At 43.0% G+C, this 16515-nt stretch overlaps 1 protein-coding gene across 2 annotated transcripts in view; it reads right to left on the reverse strand.

The window, feature by feature from the left end:
* RNF17 (ring finger protein 17) overlaps window positions 1-16515 on the reverse strand; it is a 362040-nt gene that overhangs the window by 19069 nt on the left and 326456 nt on the right. For both annotated transcript variants that reach the window (XM_077298329.1, XM_077298328.1), the window contains 4 exons: window positions 11189-11245; window positions 9579-9695; window positions 2955-3066; window positions 2738-2873 (listed from right to left, as the gene is read on the reverse strand). In XM_077298329.1, the coding sequence (XP_077154444.1) occupies window positions 2738-2873; window positions 2955-3066; window positions 9579-9695; window positions 11189-11245 (422 nt within the window). The remainder of the gene's footprint in view (window positions 1-2737; window positions 2874-2954; window positions 3067-9578; window positions 9696-11188; window positions 11246-16515) is intronic.

Below are 16515 nucleotides of genomic sequence, written 5' to 3' on the forward strand. Positions count from 1 at the left end.
CGCAAAAAACAAGACCTCACATGACTCTGTGGACCAAAATATGGAAAAATTATAGCTCTCAAAATGTGGTAATGCAAAAAATATTTTTTGCAATAAAAAGCGTCTTTCAGTGTGTGACGGCTGCCAGTCATAAAAATCCGCTAAAAAACCCGCTATAAAAGTAAATCAAACCCCCCTTCATCACCCCCTTAGTTAGCGAAAAATAAAAAAATTAAAAAAATGTATTTATTTCCATTTTCTCATTAGGGCTAGGGTTAGGGTTAGAACTAGGGTTAGGGCCAGGGTTAGGGCTGGGGCTAGGGTTGGGGCTAAAGTTAGGGTTAGGGTTGGGGCTAAAGTTAGGATTACATTTACGGTTGGGATTAGGGTTGGGATCAGAGTTAGGGGTGTGTCAGGGTTAGGGGTGTGGTTAGGGTTACCGTTGGGATTAGGGTTAGGGGTGTGTTTGGATTAGGGTTTCAGTTATAATTGGGGGGTTTCCACTGTTCAGGCACATCAGGGGCTCTCCAAACGCGACATGGCGTCCGATCTCAATTCCAGCCAATTCTGCATTGAAAAAGTAAAACAGTGCTCCTTCCCTTCAGAGCTCTCCCGTGCGCCCAAACAGGGGTTTACCCCAACATATGGGGTATCAGCGTACTTGGGACAAATTGGACAACAACTTTTGGGGTCGAAGTTCTCTTGTTATCCTTGGGAAAATAAAAATTTGGGGGGCTAAAAATCATTTTTGTGGGAAAAAAAAAAGATTTTTTATTTTCACGGCTCTGAGTTGTAAACTGTAGTGAAACACTTGGGGGTTCAAAGTTCTCACAACACATCTAGATAAGTTCCTTGGGAGGTCTAGTTTCCAATATGGAGTCAATTGTGGGGGATTTGCACTGTTTGGGTACATCAGGGGCTCTGCAAATGCAACGTGACGCCTGCAGACCAATCCATCTAAGTCTGCATTCCAAATGGCGCTCCTTCCCTTCCGAGCTCTGCCATGCGCCCAAACAGTGGTTCCCCCCCACATATGGGGTATCAGAGTACTCAGGACAAATTGGGTAACAACTTTTGGGGTCCAATTTATCCTGTTACCCTTGTGAAAATACAAAACTGGGGGCTAAAAAAATCATTTTTGTGAAAAAAAAAAAGAATATTTATTTTCACGGCTCTGCGTTATAAACTGTAGTGAAACACTTGGGGGTTCAAAGCTCTCAAAACACATCTAGATAAGTTCCTTAGGGGGTCTACTTTCCAAAATGGTGTCACTTGTGGGGGGTTTTAATGTTTAGGCACATGAGGGGCTCTCTAAACGCAACATGGCGTCCCATCTCAATTTCAGTCAATTTTGCATTGAAAAGTAAAATGGCGCTCCTTCCCTTCTGAGCTCTGCCATGCGCCCAAACAATGGTTTACACCCACATATGGGGTATCAGCGTACTCAGGACAAATTGTACAACAATTTTTGGGGTCCAATTTCTTCTCTTACCCTTGGGAAAATAAAAAATTGGGGGCGAAAATATCATTTTTTTGAAAAAATATGATTTTTTATTTTTACGGCTCTGCATTATAAACTTCTGTGAAGCACTTGGTGGGTCAAAGTCCTCACCACACATCTAGATAAGTTCCTTAGGGGGTCTACTTTCCAAAATGGTGTCACTTGTGGGGGGTTTCAATGTTTAGGCACATCAGGGGCTCTCCAAACGTAACATGGCGTCCCATCTCAATTCCAGTCAATTTTGCATTGAAAAGTAAAATGGCGCTCCTTTCCTTCCGAGCTCTGCCATGCGCCCAAACAGTGGTTTACCCCCACATATGGGGTATCAGCGTACTCAGGACAAATTGTACAACAACTTTTGGGGTCTATTTTTTCTTGTTACCCTTGGTAAAATAAAACAAATTGGAGCTTAAATACATTTTGTGTGAAAAAAAGTTAAATGTTCATTTTTATTTAAACATTCCAAAAATTCCTGTGAAACACCTGAAGGGTTAATAAACTTCTTGAATGTGGTTTTGAGCACCTTGAGGGGTGCAGTTTTTAGAATGGTGTCACACTTGGTTATTTTCTATCATATAGACCCCTCAAAATGACTTCAAATGAGATGTGGTCCCTAAAAAAAAATGGTGTTGTAAAAATGGGAAATTGCTGGTCAACTTTTAACCCTTATAACTCCCTAACAAAAAAAAAATTTGGTTCCAAAATTGTGCTGATGTAAAGTAGACATGTGGGAAATGTTACTTATTAAGTATTTTGTGTGACATATCTCTGTGATTTAATTGTATAAAAATTGAAAGTTGAAAAATTGCAAAATTTTCAAAATTTTTGCCAATTTTTTTTTCACAAATAAAAGCAGGTAATATCAAAGAAATTTTACCACTATCATGAAGTACAATATGTCACGAGAAAACAGTGTCAGAATCATCAGGATCCGTTGAAGCGTTCCAGAGTTATAACCTCATAAAGGGACAGTGGTCAGAATTGTAAAAATTGGCCCGGTCATTAACGTGCAAACCACCCTTGGGGGTGAAGGGGTTAACTTGCAGATTAACCCCATATCTGCAGGATAACAGCCTTATTCCTGGTGACAGGTTCACCTTAAAGAATTTATCTAGCAGGGCGGTGAGGACTTTGAACCCACGATTGGAAAAGGTGTCAAATTTTCATAAGAGTCATTCTGACACAAGTTGTCAAAGTAAATACACGTTTTGCCATAATAATGAATACTGCGGTAAAGAATTGCAATACTGTTATTACCTGCCAACATCCAGCAATTTTGAAGTTCCATAATCAACAAATTCCACAATACAAGTGACAGGGTCGTAAGATTTAATGGACTGCAGTTTTGCTCTATACAACACACCATCGGTATAAAGAGCAAGGCACGGCATAGCTGAAAATGAAAAGGAGAATGTCAGCATCTGAAAACCACATATAAACCCTACAGACATGGACTGTGACATACACTCCGAACCTGTCCTAAAATCTGTTATGTGCGGCAATACGCTCACATCAGAGTTGATTTCATCAAGGGCGGATTTAAGAGGATCATAGTCTCCGCTGACATTCTTAACACAAATGAAGACCTGAAAAAAAACAAGTATTAAGTCCAGTAATTGCTAGTCAGTACTGATGTTGTAAATGTATTCACTGACAAAGAAGAAACTTTCTCCTACAACACTTCGCCATGTCACATGTAGTAATACTAAGCAGTCTATAAATGCACAGGAAGTTCCTTAATAAGTTACAGCTAGTCCAGAGATTGGCTTGGCCTGGTGTCGCACTAAGGTACAGTCACTTCTGAGGCCTCCTTTAGGGACTTCCATTTTTTGAAGCCCAGAAAAATGGGATTCAGACTTAAAAACCAACAAAGCTATTCAGCATAACAAGGCAAATGGAGCTCAAAGTCTACAACTATAGGTTCACTTTATTCTGGTGAAGGCCATGTTTTATGCTGCACAAAATAGCCCCATGCCCCCATAGATTACTGTATCTTGCTTAAAAGACATTGCCGAGAAAATGTGAAACAACACTCAGAGTTGAAGACTTCGGGCTCCGCATGCCTCATTATAATGAAAGGCTCCATTGGAGCTTCCATCTGAATCTCACTTTTCTTAAGGTACCGTCACATTAAGCGACGCTGCAGCGATATCGACAACGATGCCGATCGCTGCAGCGTCGCTGTGTGGTCGCTGGAGAGCTGTCACACAGACAGCTCTCCAGCGACCAACGATGCCGAAGTCCCCTGGTAACCAGGGTAAACATCGGGTTACTAAGCGCAGGGCCGCGCTTAGTAACTCGATGTTTACCCTGGTTACCAGTGTAAATGTAAAAAAAACCCAAACACTACATACTTACATTCCGGTGCCTGTCGCGTCCGCTTCCCTGCACTGTGTGAGCGCCGGCCCTAAAGCACAGCGGTGACGTCACCGCTGTGCTTTGCCTTACGGCCGGCACTGACACATTCAGTGCAGGAAGCTCTGAGCAGCAGCGCGGATGCCAGGGGACGTGACAGACATCAGAGGGTGAGTATGTAGTGTTTTTTTTTTACTTTTACAATGGTAACCAGGGTAAATATCGGGTTACTAAGTGCGGCCCTGCGCTTAGTAACCCGATATTTACCCTGGTTACCATTGTAAAACACTGCTGGCATCGTTGCTTTTGCTGTCAAACACAACGATACATGCCGATCTGACGACCAAATAAAGTTCTGGACTTCTAGCTCCGACCAGCGATATCACAGCAGGATCCAGATCGCTGCTGCGTGTCAAACACAACAATATCGCTATCCAGGACGCTGCAACGTCACGGATCACTATCGTTATCGTTGCAAAGTCGTTTAGTGTGAAGGTACCTTTAGCTTCAGACGGAAGCCTTTGAGAGAGGCAGCATAACAGATACTATTGTAGTGTGATACAAGCCTCATCACTATGGACAATGGCTAGCCAGAGATACATTTTACTGGCAGCAGTCACAGCAGGTCAACAGACAGACAGACAGACAGAAATATAGCAATGACACATTAGATTTTGCTGGGGTTCTCCAGTACTATTTAGTCTTTTTTACTATATGCCTAAAAGCTAAACAGGGATGTAGTTGCTAACAGAGGCACTTCTTCCTCTCCTGCTGAAAATTCAGCTACTCCATGTCAACAAAGCAGCTGTTCCTCATCAGCACTGTTGACAGGTTGTGACTGCCGTCATGATGATTGACAGCCGACTCCTCACTGTCTATCACCATGACATCTATCATAATGACGTTGGCAGTCACACCTCTCAACCGAGCAGAGTGGATGAGAAACCGTTAGGCCACGCTCATACATTGAGTATTTGGTCAGTATTTTACCTCAGTCTTTGTAAGCCAAAACCAGGAGTGGAACAACCAGAGGAAAAGTATAATAGAAACACGTCACCACTTCTGTATTTATCACCCACTCCTGGTTTTGGCTTACAAATACTGAGGTAAAATACTGACCAAATACTGATCGTGTGAACATGGCCTTACTCTATCAACGCAACGAAGGTGAACGATGTTGAATCGCCGGCAAGAACAGTCTGTGACGGCTCTGTGCTGGAAGAGATCGGTGCCAGCCATCACAGGCAGGTAGCAGTTAGCAACTACCTGCCTGTTAGCTCTTCAGTGAAAAAATGTAATAGTCCTGGATAACCCATGTAAGGGGTTTGTGAAAAGTCTAAAGGTTATTCTCTGTCAGTAAGCTATGGGGCAACTTCGCTTTCTGAAGTTTAACTGTCAAGAACTCTATCGGAAGGACCATGAATGATTGAAAGCAGATATAAGTGCAAATCTGGATGTTGGACATTCTGCTGATGTGATTAAGCCAAACTTTGCAAACGCATTTGACATTGTACTACTTAAAAGCCTTATACTGAAGCTCCAAAAGCAAGGACTGGGGAAAACTATAAGTAGATGGGTCAAACATTGGTTAAGGGGCAAGAAAAAAGATAAGGTAAATGGTACATTCTCTAAAAAGGATAAAGTCAGCAGTGGGGACCACAAGGATCTGTGCTACAACCGATTCTTTTGAACATCTTTTTACTCTCAATCCGATCCACAAACTCATTAAAAGTGTCAGTCTTTGCTGATGACACAAAACGATGTAGGATGATAAAACTGAGCTTGATAGTATAATATTACAGAATGATCAGGATAAGAGGTTTGTGTGGGATAACACATGGCAGGTGAGGTTTAATGTTGATAAATGTAGAGTAATGCACAGCATCTAGAGTTATCCTATTGATCTATATACACGGCTCAAAAAAATAAAGGGAACACTAAAATACCACATCCTAGGCATCACAGAATGAAATATTCCAGGTGGATTAAAGCATCAGTCAACTCCTGGACCCTGGACAGTCTGTGGTGCAACGTGACGTTGGTAGATGGAACGAGACATGATGTCCCTGATGTGCTCGATTGGATTCAGGTCTGGGGAACGAGCGGGCCATTCCATAGCTTCAATGCCTTCATCTTGCAGGAACTTCTGACACACTCCAGCCACATGAGGCCTAGCATTGTCATGCATCACAAGGAACCTGGGGCCCAGTGCACCTGCATATGGTCTCACAATGGGTCTGAGGTACCTCTGGCGAGCACATGGAGGGCTGTGCGGCCCTCCAAATAAAGTATTCCCCACACCATTACTGACCCACTGACAAACCGTTCATGCTGGAGGATGTTGCAGGCAGCAGAACGCTCTCCACGGGGTCTCCAGACTCTCACACATGTGCTTAGTGTGAACCTGCTCTAATCTGTTAAGAGCACAGGGTGCCAATGTTAAATTTGCCAATCTTGGTGCTCTCTGGCAAATGCCAATTGCCCTCCATGGTGATTGCCTGTAAGCACAATACGTCGGGCACAAATGTTAGTGGCTTGTTGGAGGTTATTTTGCAGGAATCTGGCACTGCTCTTTATGTTCTTTTTTGCATAAAGGATGTGGTAGCGGTCCTGCTGCTGGGTTGTTGCCCTCCTCCATGTCTCCGGGTGCATTGGCCTGTCTCCTTTTTATCTGCTCCATGCACTGGACTGTTATGACCTGGTGGTTAAGAGGCCACACTGATATGACCTGGTGGCTAAAACGCAACATGGGATGAGCTCTGAGGAGGTGGTATCTCTACTGACCGCAGTTCCTAATCCTAACAACAACACTAGTAATAGCCGTGGGATGTTCCTGACTCTCCCTAGACACCTCTTCACAGCCTAAGAACTAACTACCCCTAAAGAAGGAAATAGAAAGCTATCTTGCCTCAGAGAAAACCCCAAAAGGAAAGATAGCCCCCCACAAATATTGACTGTGAGTGGAGAGGGAAATGACGTACACAGAAATGAAATCAGATTTCAGCAAAGGAGGCCAATACTAAACTTGATAGACAGAGAGAAAAGGATACTGTGCGGTCAGTATAAAAAAACTACAAAATCCACGCAGAGTTTACAAAAATGAACTCCACACCGACTCACGGTGTGGAGGGGCAAATCTGCTTCCCCAGAGCTTCCAGCTAGCCTGAATATGACATAGTGACAAGCTGGACAAAAAGAGACATATTTGCAAAGCAATAGAGTCCAAAGCAAATGGACAAACAAGAACTAGCAAAAACTTATCTTTTGCTGACAAGAACAGGCCATATGAGAAATCCAAGGAAAGAACCAAATCCAACCCAGAACATTGACAGCTGGCATGAACTAAAGCCCAGAGCAGGTTTAAATAACAAACCCAGGCAAGGCGATCAGTGAAGGCAGCTGCTACAGCTACCTAAAGGAGCAGCAGTTCCGCTCGAAACCACCAGAGGGAGCCCAAGGGCAGAACTCACAAAAATACCATTAGCAACCACAGGAGGGAGCTCCAGAACGGAATTCACAACACTGGACACTGTGCTGACAGACACAAGTTACCCTTCTTGCCACGGCTTGCATTGATGTGCCATCCTGGATGAACTGCACTACCTGAGCAACTTCTCTTAGTTGTAGGCACTGCCTCCTGCTATTGTACAGTATCTTTCGGGTTGAAGGAATGACAATAAGCAAAATAGACCAAAATAACAGCAAAAAGGATGAGAACAGAGAAATGGTCTGTGGTTACCCCCTCCAGAACCACTCCTCTTATGGGTTGTCTTGCTTATTGCCCATCATTTCTACCTGTTAACTGTTCCATTTTATTTTTTGAGTAGTGTACATTAACCCCTTCATGACCAGGAGTATTTTCGCTTTTCACTCCCCTCCTTCCCAGAGCCATAACTTTTTTATTTTTCCATCAATATGACCATGTGAGGGCTTATTTTTTGAGGGACGAGCTGTTCTTTTGAAAGACACTATTGGTTTTAGCAGGTCATGTACTAGAAAACAGGAAAAAAAATCCAAGTGTGGTGAAATTGCAAAAAAAGTGCAATCCCACACTGTTTTTTTGTTTGGCTTTTTTGCAAGTTTCACTAAATGCTATAATTGACCTGCCATTTTGATTCTCCAGTTCTTTACGAGTTCATACACACCAAACATGCCTAGGTTATTTTTTTATCTAAGTGGTGAAAAAAAATTCCAAACAAGCTCTATAAAGAAAATTTTTTTTTTTGCCATTTTCCAAAACCCGTAGCGTCTCCATTTTTCGTGATCTGGGATCGGGTGACAGCTTATTTTTTTGCGCGCCGAGCTGACGTTTTTAGTGATACCATTTTCGTGCCGATACGTTCTTTTGATCGCCTGTTATTGCATTTTAATGCAATGTCGCGGTGACAAAAAAAACGCAATTCTGGCGTTTCGAATTTATTCTCACTACGCCGTTTAGCGAGCAGATTAATCCTTTTTTTTATAGCTCAGGAGATTCTAAATGCGGCGATACCAAATATGTGTACGTTGATTTTTTTTTTATTGTTTTATTTTGAATGGGGCGAAACGGGGGTCTCATTTAAAGTTTTATATATTTTTTTTAAACTTTTTTTTTTTTTTTAACTTTTGCCATGCTTCAATAGCCTCCATGGGAGACTAGAAGCTGGCACAACTCGATCAGCTCTGCTATATAGGAGCGAAGCTCAGATCGCTGAGGGGTTAAATGGAAATCTACTTGGAGCTACAGAACAGGAGAAGCAAACAAGATTTTTAAGTGTATAAAAAGAGAACATCCCATGATCCCAATGTATTTTTTTTTCCTTATATAAATCTCTGGTGAGGCCACATCTAGATTATGGAATCAAGATTCGGGCTACACATTTAAAAAAAGATATTTGGAAGCAAAAGTCAGATAAAAGGTGCCAACTAAATTATTACATAGGATGGAAGGTCCCTCCTATAATGAAATTAGATAAGTTGGGCTTGCTTAGGTAAGAAAAAAAAGTCTCAGAGGAAATCACATATGTATGAATGCATGTGTGGTCAATACAAAGGACTGGCACATGACTGAGTATGTTTCCACGGGCCGGATTACATCCGGATTAGCTGCGAATTGAACGCTGCGAACAACCGCAGCTTCAACCCGCAGCGTCCAGATGTTACAGCATAGTGGAGGGGATTTTATGAAATCCCGTCTCCACTATACGTGCAAACACGCACCCGGCGGCCCTGCGTTTACGGACATGCGGCGCGTCTGTTTAGAACGCAGCATGTCTGTTTACCTTGTGGCGCCGCTGCAAGGTAAAACACAGGGCCCTATGTGTGGGGTGTGATGATTCCGGATGTGTGCAATGAAGACATCCGGAATCATCGCGCAAACAGAAGGGGGCAGCGCTTTAGGCGGAGCGAGTTTTTCCGCTCAGTCCAAAGCGCCGTCATTACGGACTGTAGACACGCACCCTTATTCTTTCCAAAGATCTTACATGGGAATGGGACATTTATTACATGTGGAGGTAAGGAGATCCCAGCCACTTAATAGGGAAGGGTTTTTTACAGTCAGATTGGAATGCCCTACCAGAAATGGTAGTAATGGCAGACACTATAAGATTTAAAAAAGCGCTGAATGCTTTTCTCACAAAAAATGTCATTGTGGATCATAATCATGTGATAGAAAATGTATAACTGGTGGAGAAAGGTTGAACTTGATGGATCTGTGATTTTTTTTTCAACCTATATAAACTATGCAACTATATAATATACTAACTTTATTGGGTGTTTGGAAGTGTGTGACGTCCACTTCAAACAGTTCTCCCGGACGAGGTAGAGGTGTTGGAGAATACTTGGGCAACAAAGGTGTTTCCAAATCATCTTCAAGCAATTCCTGGAAAATAAATGCAAAAGAACTGACTTTCCAAACTTGCTCAACTACTTTCATTTGTGAATATCTGCATTTAACACTGTATTGCTCTTTTATTAAAACTTAATAGACATTACAATTTATTAAAAAAAAGCAACATTGCACAATACAGAACTCCACTACAGAAAATGATGGCCTGCTGCCAAGTTCCTCAGACCAAGAGGAGGAAGTTAAAGGGTTCTGTTCGTCTATAAGAGTCAGCAGTGGAAAGCATGCTTATACATTATATATATATATATATATATATATATATATATATATATATATATATATATATATATATATATATAAAAGAAGATACCACACTTACTCCTGGAATCTGCTTCCTCTCAGACCTTCTCCGCAGGACCAGAAGAGAAGATGTCACAATTCGTGATGAGCGAATGTGCTGGGATAAGGTGTTATCTGAGCATACTCGGGTGTTAACAGTGTCTTCGGTGTGCTCAAAACATGTGTTCGAGACCCCAGAGCTGCATGTCTCACGTCTGTTCGACGGTCGCAACACATGCATGGACGCCTGTTTCTTAGGCAATCCCTGCATGTGTTGTGGCTGTCGAACAACCGCGAGACATGCAGGCGCTTGAACATATTTTTCGAACACGCCAAAGTCACTCAGTTAGCACCCGAGCATGCTCGGATAACACCTTATCCCATCACGTTTGCTCATCACTGGTCACAATCATTAGTCACCGGAGGGCTGAGGCCACCTACTGGCTGTGGGGAGGGGTGGCTAATGGATAGGACATCATCTTTAAAGGGAACCTGTCAGCAGAATTGTGCTCAGTAATCTACAGACACTGTCAGGTCGGTGCCGTTGTACTGAATAAAATGCTACCTTGGTTGATGAAATCCGTCTTGTGGTTGTTTCTTTATTTTCAGTTTTGTGTGAATGATATGCTCGTCCCCTAAGGCGGGGTTTATGTATGTGGTGCTCTGATTACATATTCATAATGCAGACTGCTGACAGTCACTCATCCCCCACTGACCGGACCCCTAGTTTACATAATAATGAACATACTAATGTGTGTATTTGAAAAAAACATGTCACTTCCTCAAAATGGCGGCGCCTGCGCACTGTCACTTGTCAGTTAGTGCCTATTATATTGCTGTGCTGAAAAGAAAAAAACAAAATCACCATCAAAATGGTGCTGTCGGCTGCGCATCTATCAAGTACCGATAGATGCAATTGCGCCGCAATTTTGTTGTAGAGTACTTTTTTTTTTTGCTGCAGCAACTAGGGGTGGGCACAGGCGCAGTAGCATTTATCAGAAGACCACACCACAACAAGGTTGTGCAGTGAGAAAATAAGGGCCGGGTGAAAATATATTTTTCCGCTCACATTAGAGTGTGTGGGGTTTTATGACATTGAGAAAATTACAAGATTAAAAAAAACCTATTTATCTTTAGCACAATCACATCATTAAACAGCTTCTTGCATTATCTGGACATAACATTACCTGGCAGTCAACCTGCCATATTTTCTCATATGGAATTTTTGTTATGCAGGTCGTCTCCTGAAATAAATGCAAACATAATATAAGTATCTGCTTGTATCCATACGATCAGTCAGGAAGAAAAAATATACAAGTGGCAGTTACAGCAAATAGTTCAGGTCTGTCCTGTAGTTTGTGAAAAAAGACAAGTTATTTTATGGCAGCCTGAAGTCTGCAGAAGATTGTACTCACCCTGACATGGCTGCACGCGAAACGTGCGTTGGAGTACTGGGCAGCGTGGTCCTTGATTCATAATGGCACTTCTTTTTTTTTCAACAGTACTTACACAATAAAATCCCATGACGGACAACATGATGAGTGATAACAAAAATTCCCCATTAAATGTCAGCTGCCAGCAGGAAGTACGGCGGCGCCTAAAAATCACTAAAGTTGGCAAATCCCAGGGCCCGGATGGGATACACCCCGAGTACTGCAGGAATTAAGTACAGTCATCGATAGACCATTATTTTTAATCTTTAACCCCTCCATGACCATGGGATTATCCGTGTTCATTTTTCGCTCCCCTCCTTCCCAGAGCCATAACTTTTTTATTTTTCCGTCAATTTGGCCATGTGAGGGCTTAGTGTTTGTGGGACGAGTTGTACTTTTGAACAACATCATTGGTTTTACCATGTCGTGTACTAGAAAACGGGAAAAAAATTCCAAGTGCGGTGAAATTGCAAAAAAAGTGCAATCCCACACTTGTTTTTTGTTTGGCTTTTTTGCTAGGTTCACTAAATGCTAAAACTGACCTGCCATTATGATTCTCCAGGTCATTACGAGTTCATAGACACCTAACATGACTAGGTTATTTTTTATCTAAGTGGTGGAAAAAAATTCCAAACTTTGCTTAAAAAAAAAATAATAATTTGCGCCATTTTCCGATACTCGTAGCGTCTCCATTTTTCATGACCTGGGGTCTGGTGAGGGCTTATTTTTTGTGTGCCGAGCTGGCGTTTTTAATGATACCATTTCGGTGCAGATACGTTCTTTAGATTGCCCGTTATTGCATTTTAATGCAATGTTGCGGTGACCAAAAAAACGTAATTCTGGCGTTTCAATTTTTTTTTCTGGCTACGCTGTTTAGCGATCAGGTTAATGCTTTTTTTATTGATAGATCGGGTGATTCTGAAAGCGGCGATACCAAATATGTGTAGGTTTGGTTTTTTTTGTGATTTATTTTGAATGGGGCGAAAGGGGGCTGATTTAAACTTATATATATATATTTTTTTTAACTTTTTTTTTTTTTTTTTTTTTACTTTTGCCATGCTTCAATAGCCTCCATGGGAGGCTAGAAGCAGGCACAGCACGATCGGCTCTGCTACATAGCAGCGATCATCAGATCGCTGCTATGAAGCAGAAATACAGGTGTGCTATGAGCGCCGACCACAGGGTGGCGCTCACAGCTACCGGGGATCAGTAACCATAGAGGTCTAACCATAAAGTTGTTATACTGTGTTATATACATTTTGGCGGTAATCATAGACTATTTGTTGTTGTTTCCAACCTGAATGGTGTCATGATGCGACCTTCCACGATGAAAATTATGGGAGAATGAGGTGCTGCGAGTGCAGATTTTGTCACAGTGATCTCATTGAGGTCACTGCAGTTCATCAAGCACCTCACAGTGCGTGAACACAGCTTCAATGACCGGCGGGCGGTGACCTCTATGACGTCACCGCTCCTCACTGCAGCTGCGCTCACAGCAAATCATTCTCCCATGGCTTTCGAGATGAATTACTGTGAAGGGACAAATTAAGAAAGATTCTCCATTTTGTGCTTTTCGACTCCATTTTGCTGTTTTAAGATAAATTTTGTTAGTAGGCTAAAGTTTACAGCTGTTATGAGACCTTGATTGTTGCAATCTAAACAGAACATGAGACTGAGGGTGTATTGTTCTACGAAACTTTGACGCACAGACTGTTCCTGCATTCTTATAGGTTAAGAACTGTGAGCGTGTTCTTATGCTGATTGGTTGAAGTATAATTTCTATGACTATGAAAAGTCATACACAATAAACGGAGGCCAGAGAGATCTGCTTGATCCCCCCCCAAACAGAGACACACGTCTCCGTCTGGTCATTTTCAGTTGCCGGCAACGACCTGTAGATTGATTTGGAAATCACTGAGTTAACCGTGAAGGATCACTTTAGATCCTCCATCAACAGTTGGCGCCCGAAACGTGGGGCCCCAAGCAGGAACGCTTCTGCCCCCCGGAGAACAACAAGACAAAGGACCCTCGGACCGGACACAGGCACTGGAAAATTGGGACTGATCATCCCCCACAACAACCACGGTAAGTTGACAGTTATACTGTCCAGACTGACCGTTTGGTGTGGCTTTCCTGTGTTTGTTGCTGCAAAGAGGATCTGAGGTTTGTCCCCGATGGTGGGGTGAGTCTTGGGTGGAATCATATAGAGGTGTAGTTCCGTTGGGAGCCCAGTGCTCTAACCGTACCTCATAAGGGACGGACACCCCGGATTGACCAAGTCAAAATATCCTGAATTCCTGATCACTGTTAGAATCAGGCGCGGTGAGGTGATCGAAGATGGGTAGGATGCGTAACTCAGGAATATATAGATATATATGTATATTTCAGAGGTGTCCGGAGGGTTAGTCTGAGACGCCCTCCTCCTTTCACTGAGTACCGTGTTTTTTTGGGTTGTCCCAGTTGGGGTCAGCTAGACCCGGTAGAACAGACTATACGGCCGCTCTGGTAATGTATACGACTAAGTAAGGATATTTAGCTCTAAAGGAGAATCAAGTTTCCGTGGAAGAAGAAGACGACTTTGAATTTGTGTGATGAATCGGATATTGTTAGCCCAAAGACGGGGAAAGAAATCTGTCAGGAATGCAGGAAAAATATTCTCAATCATTGTTTTTTCTAAGGTGTTCTGGCACGTGAATTGTGTGATGAAGGTTTTGTAGAAATTAATTAAGTCTGAGAACTGCTGTATTCTGTTTCTGTGTGAAATTTCTAAGATACCTGATGGGAGGGGTCAAACAGCTGCGCTATTGCTTCTTACTGTGCTGAGGAATGCTGTGATTTTCTTATCTCTGCTGTGTCTCTGGTATGGAGGGGCACGTAGCTGCGTTCTCTCTATATTTTCTTGATGTAGTACGCGCTGGGAGATCTGTGTTTTGTTTAAAGCAATAGTACAATATTGTATTGAAGTAGAAAGAAATATTGTAAGTTGGAAGTTGAAAGTGAAATTCTGATTGTTTTTGAAAAGCTGTCTATTACTATGACAACAAACTGGATGTTTTGTGGTACTAGAAGGAACTGAGAAAGTGACAGATTAATGTGTCAGGAAAGCAAACAATGAAAAATTTGGGACAGGGGGTCTCCCTGCTAGATATGGTCCCTCCCCAGGAAATTAAGCCTCTACTCCCGACTGTAAGCCCTATGACCCTTAACCCCAAGGCATCAATATATCCTGGACTGCCGAGAAATTCTATGGGTGTCTTATGGTAGTATTTAAAGATCTGGGATTCTCATTGTAACAAAAAGCCCATTCACACCTTTTTGTAGTAGCTTTAATGTCCGGCCTTAAATCTGAATTGAAAGAGGCAATAATGTCAGTTAGACCCGATATTGAGACTTCCACTTCGGATGATGCATTAAAAGTAGTAAAGAGTTTTCAAAAGAACTTAGCCCGTTCTGCATCAGCATGGAAATCAGAAGGTTAAATCAGTAGCCACAGCGATTCCAGCACCAACCCCAGCCCCCCCCCCACAGTTACAAGGACGATTCCTGCTCCAATCTCAGCCCCCCCACAAGCTACAAGGACGCAGCTCACTTCCTTATCAGTGGTTCATGTAACAGACTTCAGCTCCAGCCCTCCTCCCATACACAAATCCAGTCTCATACTCCAATATCCCTTTTAACCCTATGTCTGGGAAACTCCCTCCCAAGCCCCCCCAATGTCAATTCTCAGACCAAGAGCTTGTTTTAATTAGAGTAGATGGCAGACCCAATAAATATACTCTCACAAAACCCTGTGGGACCCTTCCCTGAAGTTACTGCTCAGTTCGTAATCTCTACTATATGTCCGGTAAATTTACTGGGGGCAGATATATTATCACAGTTCCGCTCCAGAATACAATTCCAAGATGATGGTCAGATGGTTCTTACATTATATAACCCCTGTATCCTACATGCCCTTCCTACGGTTATGATGGCCCTGATAGGCCAAGATCCACCCCCAATAATGCCTGCAGAACCATACTCTTTTGTCCCAGATATGTCATGTCGGACGCTGTTCAGACTAGGGCGTTCGACAGACAGCGGTAATTCCGCTTTTGTCCACTATGTGCTCAGTGGCGTCGGCTAGATTTTGTCTAGCTGGTCTGGGGTTAATTTAACTGGTTCTCGGATTGGAAGCTGGGCCAAGCCCACTGCTTGGTGAGAGGGACAGTCAGGATTTCCCTAGTCTGAGGGAAATTGCAGGGGCCCGGGTTATTAGCTCTTGCCCACCTAGGCTTCCCGTGACATTATAATCGGCCTTGAAAGAAAAAAAAAAATGTTTTTTTTTTTTTTTTTTTGTCATGGATCCCATGACTTCCATAACCCGCCAGTTGGAGGCGCTGTCCCTACAGGTCACTGAGTTGAGGGGGGCAGTGCAGCAACAGGGACTAGCAGTATCTAATGTGCAAGCTGGAGCGACAGGTAGAGTTGCTGAGCCTAAGTTTAATTTGCCTGAAAAGTTGACTGGGGAACGCAGTAAATTTGTTTCTTTTCGTGAGGCTTGCAAACTATATTTCTGCATGCGCCCGATCTCCTCGGGTATTGAGGCTCAGCGTGTGGGCCTGGTGTTGTCATTATTAAACGGGGATCCCCAAGCATGGGCGTTTTCTTTGCCATCTGATTCTGCTGCATTTGACTCAGTGGAGTTTTTTTTTCATTTCTTGGAAACATTTATGATGAGCCTGACAGAATAGCTCTAGCAGAATCTAAGATACGCACTATTCGCTAGGGGGAGCGAGTTGCAGAGGATTACTGTTCTGAATTTCGCCGCTAGGTGGTCGACACACACTGGAATGATCCTGCGCTGCGGAGTCAGTTTATTCATGGGGTTTCTGGAAGGGTTAAAAAAGCCCTTCTGATGTACGAGACTCCTGCTTCTCTAGATTCCGCTATGAATCTAGTTGTTCGCATTGATCGCCGTTTGCGTCAGGGGGAGCATGAGACGCTGCCTATGGCAGAGGGTTTAGGTTCACGTGAGGTTGCTGCAGGTGAGCCCACGGAGCCTATGCAAATCGCAGGGGTGTCACATGTTAAGCGTCGAGCCC

This window comes from Ranitomeya variabilis, chromosome 3 (genome assembly GCF_051348905.1).
Source record: "Ranitomeya variabilis isolate aRanVar5 chromosome 3, aRanVar5.hap1, whole genome shotgun sequence".
NCBI classification, from domain to species: domain Eukaryota; kingdom Metazoa; phylum Chordata; class Amphibia; order Anura; family Dendrobatidae; genus Ranitomeya; species Ranitomeya variabilis.